Genomic DNA, 11,197 nt, shown 5'->3' with positions numbered 1-11,197 from the left:
GTAGAGAAGACCCGGGTTGAGTTCAGTTCAAAGCATGATCCAATAAAATAGAGCACCTCAAAATGTAATATTCCAAATAGTCGAGCAAAACAATGTTAATCCTGGACTTGACCTAAAAGTTCTGCAAATAAAATACATCTTGTTAATTTTTTAAAGTAACCTTTTTCCTACTTTATCAATTAGATTCGGGATATTTTTTTCTAAATTTTGTTTTTTACAGGCTTGCTGTGTTAAATTTGTTAAATTGTATAGCTTTGCAATGAGCTCACCGTTTGGGTGCACTGAATGTTTTATTTTGTAAGAGCAGCGGTAATTAGACACACAGTTTGATTGCATGTGCAGAAAGATGAACATATTTTGATAGCGAGCCATAATTATTGCATAGACATGTTGTGAACGTTTTATGGGGATAAAATCATAATTTATCAAAATTAGTGGAGATGCCGGGGATCGAACCCGGGGCCTCATACATGCAAAGCATGCGCTCTACCACTGAGCTACATCCCCATGTGGAATGCATAGCGGACATTGTCAATATACATAGTTTATTTACATCAGACTACAGTGAATTCAGCATTTTTTGGAAATATAAATAGAATTTTAGTTTGCAAGATTGCGCTTTCGCGCTAACGTCGACATATTGTGCATATTCCCTAAAAATCCAAATGCAATTTGAGAAACGATATCCACCGACACGAAAGTATAATGCGCTTGAATAACTCAAGTACTAACTAGTCAAAGTACTAACTTAGGGGTCAGCAATGAAAAACATTTGGCCTGTTAATGTTTGGTTGGTTCCACTCCGTCCGACTTGGTGGCTGTTGCCTAGCAACCATTAGTCAGGTGACTGTCTGCAGACAGAACATGGCTGACCTGTCAGAAGACCGATGAGGGAAAGGCCAAATTGAGCGGAATCGATATTTTGTTCGGCGTCCTTTCGTTGAAAGCGCTTGTTCGGGTCAGACAATTCAAGGTAAGCGCCGTCTCCTTTTTCAAGTTTTATTTTTTGAAACGTATTCATTGCGTTTGGCTCTTTCCGATAACGTTAACGTCTGCGTTGTCTGGCTAAGTTGAGCTAACTGCTAACCAAACAACCCCTTACTCAGTCCTCTACCAGTTAAACAGTTAAATTTTTTTCTATTAACGAGCACAAAGAAAGGAAACAATTTTGTTTAATGACGCTGTTGTTTCTCTGTTCGCCGTTGTTTAATGTTCGTTTTGGGCGCCCGAAAACAGTCGCAATGACAGTTTAAAGTTGCACCAATTTGGCGTTCAAATGCGGTTTGAACCAGTCAAACTGTGTCGAATATTTTGTATTGAATGTGTTTTATTTTTAATTGTTTTCTAAAAAAGAAATGAAAAAAAGACTCGTTTCCTTTCTGACAAGATGTTTGTTTGAAACCTTTGACCAGAGGGCAGCAGTTCTAGTCTGGTTCCCCTTTGATTTTTGACCAGAAAGTTTCATGTATTTGCATTAAAGAGTCAGTAATGGTACATTTTTAATCTGCACGGTTAAATATGTCAATTTAACCTTAGTAGTGTATTTTAGCACGATTTTTTTTTTTTTAATTATTGAACTCAAACCAAAATATGTCTTCCAGTCGTATTTGATTATAATTTTCATTTTTCGAGAATAAAATTGCATATTTATAGATAGATCACCCACCCCCTAAAATAAATAAATTAATTAATTAAAAAAAACTTGCAAACCCTGATGGTGGAGAAGCCCACCATGTTTTTGGGTGAAAAAAAAATCATTAAACTACAAATGTTGTCAGTGACTGTCATTGATGGCAATAGTTCATTCACTGCTGACCTCCAAGTTCAAATGGGTTGAACGTCTACTAGTGACAAATTCATTTAAATTCACAGCTGAAGCAGGAAAAGGAGCCACATAATTGAATATCCATCATCAATGGCACAGAAAGAGTTGACAGGGATTTTGACTATTGTAAATCTATAAGCCATTCTAAGAATACTTAAAAGTAGAGTCTTACAAATAAATAATACGATGCAACTCAGCGCATTGGCAGATCCTGGGACAAGTTTGTTCTCTTATCGGCAACAGGATGTTACACTACGACGCATACTTTTTATACTTTCTTTTGTAGCACTGTTTGGCCTGGCGGCCCACCGGCTTATAAGACACTAGGGGAGACCCTGGGTGATAACGTTAAGAGAATCATAATTCAATCAACAGCGTAGGTTTACATAGGGACGGTAGGGACATAACACTACCAACTTTTCAGGATCCTCAAATTGTCCCCACCAACTTTGAGGCAACCTTATTTGTATTGTACTAGTATAATGAGTTCAGTTATGTAGGTAATTTAGATGGCCTTTTTTATGTTTTAAGGATAGAATTGACCCTACTATTATTAAGTAATATATTTACATTATTTTCAGACTTACATTTACCCCTTTTCACTTGCTGAATGTGCCAGACCGTCATTATTTTATTTAACCTCATATGCACGTTTGATTGGTTGCCCGCCACCTCCCCACACACACACACATACATACACATGCACACCCACACAGCCCCGACAAAAATACAACATGTCGACAACATGCCGCCTCCTTTGACCCCTTTGAAGAGGAGGGATATTAGAAGTTTTTTTGGGCCAGCAGCAGCGACTGTAAGAAATGTAAAAGACGTCAGTGTTGTGGACATGGGAAAGACATAACTAACTTTGCTACTGAAAGTCCAACCTGCATCAGAGTTAGCTTAACATTAAACTGTGTGAACATGCTAACCTCCAAAACTCGAATGGGAAGCTGCTTAAAGAGAATTGTCCTGTATGTGTTTTCTGCCGTTAACGTTATGAGTTTTTTTTATTTTTTTTTTATTTATTAATTTAGACAGACAATGTTGAGTGGTCTAAAGACAAAGGTTTATTTTTTTGCATTCCTTGACAGTTAAGAGATTATTGATAGGTTTGTATTTATTGTGTATGTTGAATTTGCTAATAAAATCCAGAAATTTATTCTGGAACTTTTCAAGAATGTTTCTTTATTAGTTTTTGAAAACAAAGGTTTGAATCAAACGGTGTATCACCTGAACAGATACGTATGAAAGTTAGTATAAGTCAAAACTGATTTATTTTGCATTGATCATTTCGCCTATCAATTAATTAGGTTCATATTCATTAGAAATGTTGCCCTGACCCCCATTCACCCAATCTGTTTGGGTTTACTAATGTCCATTCCTAAGCAAAAAGTGTACATGCAGGTTATGCTGTTATATCGTCCCTACCAATGTTGAAACCAAACCTACGCCCTTGAATTCAATAGAATGAATTCTTTTGAAAATAGATGTTCATTTTTAAGAGGGGAAAAAGTTGCTCATTATTGAGAAATATGATTTTTTTTTTAAACTGAAGTCATATCAGAAAATATTAGACTTTATTCAAATCTCTTGACATTCTGACGGTAATTTGTTCTTTTTTCCCCCCTTACTTGTAACCCAAATCCTCTTTTGTACAATGCCCATTTAAAATCCTGCCCTCAAGCCTCTGGAATTCTGCAAATGCTCCCCCCGCGACAGATTTCTAACACAAGTCACGACTCCTAATAACAGGAAATGGAATTACTAAATCTTTAATGGGTCCAATGGGTTGTTGTTTTCGCCGCAATTCACTGCAGGTCAGACACGACAACTGACTTTCACTGTTGTGTCGGCAGATGAATGGGATGCCCGACGGGACGCCGAACAGCCCGGACGAAGGGAAAGAAGCTCAAATTTGGGAGAGGCCGTGGAGCCTGGAGGAAATGCGGCAGAGTGCCGGCAACTGGTCGCTGGCGGCCGACTCTGGGGTAACAAAAGAAAAAGAAGAGGAAAAAAAGATCAGACCAAACAGCTGGGAATTGAAATTCCTTTATCACGAGTAGACGACCAATCCATTTGAAGTGGAAAGCTGACAGCGAGTGATGTTCCTTCCACTTCAAATGAATTGGATTCCTTATCACATCAATGGAAGCCTTTTATACCAAATGTGCTCTACATGACCCAAAATTTTATGTTCACAAATGTGGACATCAGATCTTTGTGGGGTTCTTTTTGTTTTAATTACTAAAAATACTGTGTTTTTCTTTTCTTTTTTTTTTGGTGGGGTTTCCAGCTCCTTTTGTTCCTCCAAGACTTCTCTCAGCGAATGTTGTCCAAGACTCACGAGATGGAAAAGCAGCTGGACAGTCTGATCCGAGACACCAAGGCCACCGACAGCAGCCTGCACTCGGTCTTCAACGACTTCCTCATGCTCTCAAATACGCAATTTATCGAGAACGTAAAGTCAAAAATCCCTCTTATAAGTCTCACTCGCTTTGCCGAAGTTGCATGGCGTCAACATTTGTTTCCTGTTGCAGAGAGTTTACGATGAAGAAGTTGAGGAGCCCGTGTCCAAAAATGATGGTGCGGAAAAGCAGCCTGATCAGGTACCACCAAGTATCATTTGAGAGCTTACAGGGGCTATGAAATACTACAGCAGGTGCTTTCAAATGATTGAACATTGACCATAATTTGGGGCGCTTTCAGACTAGGGCTGTTTGGTCTGTTTTAAATGGACCAGAGTTCTATTTGTCAGATAGTCCCCTTCATTTTGTAAATGTGAACTTGCATTCGAACTCTAGTTAGGACCAAACAAACAAACTTTGGTTCGTTCAAAAATCGTGGGTCTCAGTCCGCTTTAAGCGCACCCTCCTTTGCTTGTAAATGCAAGCGGACCAGGTTGCGCTTATGCTACATTACGTGCAGCTGCTGTGACGCTCCCTCCCCTCCCAGGAGGGAGGTATTTCCTCCACTAAATTTGTCCAATCAATGAGTATGCCTTTCGTTCACGTGAGGCTACTTGGGAAGTTCGGTTGGCGCAGTGTGAATAGTACTGAACCTTTTCAACAAGTCATTTGCAAGTAGTGTTGTTTAGAGGTGGGAATCTTGGGGCACCTAAATCGATTATTGATGCAGCCCCCCTGCTTTTAATGTTTCATACATTCATTCCAAAATTGTTAAAAAATCCTCTAAAAACCAAACTACTATTTCATTATCAAGTTAACATTCAAAACGGTAAATAAAATACTCAAGTCCCGATTCTGTATCGGCAGATCTAAACTGCATTCAATTATTTTCATGTTGTGAATCAACCGTTAAAGTTGTTAAAATTGCTCCCGTTATTCCATAATTTCCCTTCTGTGTACTTTCGACATGTGAACGTATAAAATCTGTTTCATCATTTAAAGATGGATTCAAGTCAAGATTTTGCCGATTTAGGAGTATTTTAGATAAAAACTTAATTCTAGAGAAGTCTACTGCTTTAAGATGGCGGCTGTTTACTAACGCCGGCAAGTCTGTCATTTCGCATCTAGTTCTATACATATGTGATATCTACCGTAGCATTATGTGGCCGTATGTTTGTAGGAACTAGCAACTGGGCATTGTTTGTTGCAGCTGTCGGCCGCAGCTAGCTATGTCTTTTTCTATCTAGTGGCATAAGTTGAACATGATATTTACTCTCAGTCTGTTCCTCATTGCGTCCCGAACACCGCCCTGACTGTGTTTTAGTTCCGCTTTATCTGGTATAATTAAATAATCGGAATTTGGATATTTGTGAATCGTTCTCAAATCTTCCACGGCCGAATTGTGAATAATCTATGAATGCGAAATTTTGCACGCCTCTAGTGTTGTTGTGAGGTAGCTCTCCAACTGGACCGTGGTCCTTTTGGTCTAAAGTGAAAGTGCCCTAGGACACAAATCCTTCAAAAATAGTCACAGAAAAGTAGGTCCTAATGAGTCTTTCTTTCTCAGCTACCTTGGCCCCACCCACTAAAAAACATCTCCTAACAGAAGTGGAATGAGCTGAAGAATTTTTCAGTCTGCTAGCATAGGGTGACCAAACGTCCTCTTTTGCCCGGACAAGTCCTACTTTCACGTAGTATCCTCGTCATCTGGGCGGGTTTTATAAATTCATAAAAATGTCCGGTTTTTATGATTTTTCACGGGACCAATTTGAAGAGAATCCCTCCGGCCGCTGGGTGGCAGCGCCTGCCTGCGATGACATGACTCCTAGTAGTAGGGAGGGAAGGAGTCGTTCCTCTTATTTTTGTTGGCAGTTTACCCCTACCATGAGGCATTACCGCCATCTACTGGGTTGACGATTTGGCCACAACGGCTGAAGTTTTTTACGATAAATACGTATATAATGGCAACTGTTGACTTCTGTCGGAGCTTTGACTGTAAAATCCCGTTTGGTGTCGTTGGGTTAGGGTTAGGGTTATCGTTGTGCTGCCGATGATTGTAAACTTTTATAGCAAAGTTTGATTTTTGCCTCAGCTAGCTTTCAGTAAGCTAAACCACGCTAGGCATTATGGGAAACGTAGTTTTGAACTGCTACGTTTGGAAACATGCTGGTTGAATAGTTTGTCAGTTTATTTCGGTTTTTGTTCGTGTGAAATCTAGAACATTGAATGAGAATATCAGTTGAATGGGAATAACAATTTGTCAAGGACAATTGTCGTGATAGTAATTTATAAAAATGTTTAGTGGGCACATAGCCTACTGTGTGTATGTGTATTGACTGGACTACATTTCTATGGGTCTGCAATATATATTATACGTGTATATATAGACCCTACTCACCAACGTCACAGAATGACGTGTCGCTGTATCCGGCCGCCGTATTGTCCGTCATTGTTTATCCGTATTCTCAATGGTTTCAATTTGCCGTGCAATTTATAGTGCAATTCATGGAAGCCCCGGTGCTTTCAGACGCTGTAAACTCATTGGATGCGTTGCATAAAAGGCGTTATGTGGAAAAGCTTGTCTATCTATTCGCCAGATCCATATTTGATGCCTAAATCGATATTTTTCGACCCGCTGTCTTCGCCCTCTCTGCCTGACATCTGCTACCCTGATATCTACAACTATCTTGTCCACACAAAATCATCCTATTCTCACGAAAGTTTGAAAAACGTTAAGAGCAGCACTCTAAGCAACATTACCCCGTGTGACCCTTTACTTCCAATTTTATAAAATGGCGACAATCAAAAACAACAACAAAAAAGTTGACTGCGATGGCCGACGCTTCAAGGATAGGTGGATATTGGACTATTTCTTCAATAAAACACGCAACAACTGTGTCTGCCTCATTTGCAAAGAGACAGTCGCTGTTTTCAAAGAGTTCGATGTGACGCGGTAATGATATTACCGAACAAGACACGCTGACATGTACGACAACATTACAGAGAAGATACGCAGCGAGAAATTATAGCAACTTGAAGCTAGTTTAATTTCACACCAGCAGTATTTCGCAAGAGCCCGAGTGTCGAAAGAGAACGCCACAAAGACGAGACTGTTGAAATTATGAATAAAAAATAATAATAAAGCAAATGTGACACACAGAAGGGCTTGCTAAAATTTGTTTAAATATATTGTTCTATGTAAATCAGCCAAGGTAGTCCCCCGCATTTTTACCACACCAAATCTGGCCCCCTTTGCAAAAGGTTTGGACACACCTGTTTAAACTGATGATCCGTAGACGAGGCCGGCTTCTTTCACTTGGTACCAGCTAAACATTATTCAAAATGTAATGATGGTGGAAGAAAAAAGCATCTTGAATTTGAAACTGTATGTTGTCGGCGATTAGCCTTGCAATGATCTTAATTGTGGTTGTGAAATATACCAAATGAATGCATTTAAAACGTTGTACAATCATATTTCTCCACGTGAGTCGCTTCAACAGTTTAGCTTCATGAAAAAGTTCGCCAAAAACAAAACACACATTTTCCTTTCAAATTCAATACACAAAGTTACTAAAAACTTACAAAGACGAATGATAGGCAAGGCTTAGCTAGGAGAGCAACTTCTTTGAAGTTAATCACAGAGCGTCAACGATCGCTAATTGCGACAGATGATCTTGTCCTAAGCACAAATTCATGTTTGCTGGACGAGGTGAGGTCTCACTCCCAATTTTTTTAGATGAATGCATTTGCCAGCATATTGAATTTGGTGAGTAATGGTTTTAATCGTTTTCATATTTTGCAGTATGACAAAGTTACTGCCGTTCGTTGCAGCTTGCGTTGAACACTGCCAGAGCGTCCGGTGAAAAAATAGCTCCCGTTAAGGTAGCGTCAAGCTTGTGTATTTAACGGTAATATAAAAGCAGTGTTGTCAGTAAAGCTTTATGTGAGTAATGCGTAACTGTAATCTGATTACTTTCTTTCAGTAAAGGACAATCTAACGCGTTCATTTTTCTAAATCAGTAATCTGAGTAAAATTACTTTCCTTGATGCCTGTACGTTACTATTTTGTTATTGCCCCATAATGTATGTAGAATGAAGAATACTGTAGTCATGGGAGTGACATCACATGTCACATTTTCTAATCGGGGATGGGTAAAAAAAAAGGGTCACATGTATTACCATGATGCGTGAGCCGTGAGCGCTGGAAGTTTGCCGCCAAAACAACATAGCCTTGCTACCTCGCCAGGATGCAATGAAATAAGCAGGAGATATACTACAAATGGCTGCATTTACACACTGGAAACACAGCCATTACTTCACATTTTTGTCCAGTAAAGATGGCAAAAATATCTCCGTGCGCTGCGAACTTTGCGCTGGCTCAAAAAGACTGTCGACCGCTATAAGCATCCAATTCAAGCACCACTTGGAATTACAGCACAACAGGTAACAAGAAAGCCAGGACTTTTTGATACTGCTTGTGCTCAATCCTCGGTTCAAGCTCAGTTGTTGTTGAAGGTTTTGAAAGCTTAGGTTTAAAGAAATTCTAAATATCCATCTTGCCTCCTCAGCTGTAGTTTTGGCTAAGCAATGCAAACGGCTGTCTCTAAGGTGCTATGGTCACATGATCTGTTCGAAAAATAATTTGGACCCATTATGAAATACAGTAGTTTGAAGGATTCTTGTTCATTTCATTCATTTTTGTTTTTTTTTTTATTGCTCTAAAACTTTTATAGACAACATTTTAATGGCCATATTCAATGGTCTTTATTTTAAAAGGGAAGTTCAGAATTTTTTACATTAGGCTTAATCTTTGAGTTAGCTGGGGTTTAATTAGTCGTTGGAGTTGATTTGAACAAATTCTGTGCAGTTTGCCAGTTATTTGTTAGTTTCAGGGCTCCGGAGTGGCTAAGCTAGCGCGAGTCAATGGTGGTTGAAATCAGCTTCTTCAACTAATTAAACCCCCGCTCGAATATTAAGCCTTATGTGAAAAATTCAAATGGTCAAATTCGCCACATGTAGGACGTTTCGCCGACAGAGGACATTTTGGCAGAACGCCGGAACATATTTCCTCCACACCTTTCTCACCTTTTTAACCCCTGACCCATTTTCATGCCTGAATTTTGTACATCGATTCAATGCCAAATTTGCTGTATAAGACAAATGTCTTGCTGGTGACGTCGTAGTGACACATAATTTAGTTTGCATATCCTCTTCTACAGCAACCGTTTTTCCCATTTTGCCAAACAGAGCGTCGCATTCACAATTTTTTAATTTGAGAGAACACAAACAAGCTGATGAACTCGAGTGACCAAAAATATCACCAACTGGTAATTGCTGTTTTCTTTTGATCAACAATTTTCCGTCTGGTATGAGTACTAAGGCCAATTATGTTATTGTCAATGCGCCACGTCCCTAGCAAATTAACTGGAGACTCAGGAAATAACAAGATGGTGAGAGAAAATGTATATAAAGGCCTTTTGCGTTTTTCATATGTACGAGATTGGGATTGGGGAAGAGAGACCGTTTGCTACTCTGACAATCACTGTTCCCCCACAGAGTCTTGCACGTGGAATAGGATCACAGTATGTGGTCCTACAAACACCTGAATGACAGAGGAACGTCACTGGGGTGTCATTTACATATCATTTCTGGCTTGCGTGGCATGTAATTTAAAAACAAATCTTCGCAACATTCATTGGCTGGGCTATTTCCTTCCAGTGTGAATTCATCTTTGTCAGAAACTAGTTGAGGTGAAACTAGTCGCAGTTTCACAGAATTGGCTAGTTTAGTCCAGGGGTGCCCAACCTTTTTGGCACCACGGACCGGTGTGATTTGGGTCTTTTTTTTTCATGGACCGGTGTTCTGTCAAATTTTGCACCCTTATTAAATTTTGTTTGCTCCCAAAGCTTTTGTGGCGGTGAAAAAGCCCTCTTTTATATTCAGTTGTCAGTTGTACTCTCAATGTTATCCAGCGGTGCTAAAAAACTATTTACATCATAAACATGCATGTGCAACACGAAAATGGCGTAAATTAATGCTTAACGACACGGCGAAGTCGTTAAGTGAGAGAGCTGTGAGCAGTTGTGTGCAGTTAACATGGCAAACGTAAGTTAATATTCATTTCTTTAAAGAAAGTTTGTAGTGTGTACTTTGGAATCGCTGCATTCGCGTTCATTTTTAACGTTATGCGCATGCCAAACTTCAGAACACCGGCAATGTGCGGCAGAAAAATACAACAAATGTAAAATAAAATAACATTTGGTTTTAGCCCCGTCGTGTTAAGTGCAGGGAAAATACAACTCACCCGCTGAATCAGTGGGAGGCCTGAGCTTCTTTCGTTGTGACGAGATGGTCCCGAGATGGGATAGTGAGAGACGCTAGCATCACAAAGATACGATGTTGGAAATTGTAGAAGTTTTTCGTGCGCCCCTAGCGATGTCAGGATATTCCGAAATTACTTTAATCCAGAACCTCGGTAGAGTTGTTGTCTCAAATGTACGTTTAAGGTCGCCGTGATTTGCAATCTCTACAAGCTGATATTCCTGTTGCACAGACATGCTCCAACCACTCGGTTTATTCACATATGGGTCACGAATCCATTCCTTCGCAGTTCGTGGGTATTTAGTGATTGGGAAGTAGCATAGATTTTGTTTTCTTTGAGGTTGTCTTCTGGCCCGTCAGGTTCCCTTTTCCCCGTAAAAAATCTGTCCAAAGACGTCTGTTTTCAGTCATTCTAGTGTGGGGGCTGATTATTTCCGGTAACAAATGTAATGCGCCCGCCCTACGTGATACGTTATTATCGAGGCCAAGCGCACATAGATATTCAAAACAAGATGTACTGCTAACAGTCCAATCAATGCATTTCTATGACGACCTCCTATCCTGTAGTTGTAGATCTAGAGTAGAAAGGGATATTGGTGGGTTAAGCGGCACAGACCGAAGTCAATCGGCCAGAATGCAGTCG

The 11,197-nt window shown here is 39.8% G+C and overlaps 1 protein-coding gene and 1 non-coding gene across 4 annotated transcripts in view; one reads left to right on the top strand and one right to left on the bottom strand.

Annotated features, from left to right (window-relative positions):
* Positions 1-435: 435 nt before the first annotated feature.
* trnaa-ugc (transfer RNA alanine (anticodon UGC)) lies at positions 436-507 on the bottom strand. Its single transcript has one exon. It is a non-coding gene; the product is annotated as a tRNA-Ala (tRNA).
* A 299-nt stretch (positions 508-806) lies between these two features.
* Positions 807-11,197, top strand: part of washc2c (WASH complex subunit 2C) — a 28,163-nt gene continuing 17,772 nt past the window's right edge. For all 3 annotated transcript variants that reach the window (XM_057848130.1, XM_057848131.1, XM_057848129.1), the window contains exons 1-4: positions 807-973; positions 3,685-3,816; positions 4,122-4,286; positions 4,366-4,434. In XM_057848130.1, coding sequence (XP_057704113.1) covers positions 3,685-3,816; positions 4,122-4,286; positions 4,366-4,434 — 366 coding nt within the window. In that variant the 5' untranslated portion in view covers positions 807-973. The remainder of the gene's footprint in view (positions 974-3,684; positions 3,817-4,121; positions 4,287-4,365; positions 4,435-11,197) is intronic.

Source organism: Corythoichthys intestinalis, chromosome 10 (genome assembly GCF_030265065.1).
Source record: "Corythoichthys intestinalis isolate RoL2023-P3 chromosome 10, ASM3026506v1, whole genome shotgun sequence".
In the NCBI taxonomy this organism is placed as follows: domain Eukaryota; kingdom Metazoa; phylum Chordata; class Actinopteri; order Syngnathiformes; family Syngnathidae; genus Corythoichthys; species Corythoichthys intestinalis.
Note: the sequence above shows the minus strand (reverse complement) of the source record. Positions and strands in the feature narration are given on the sequence as shown.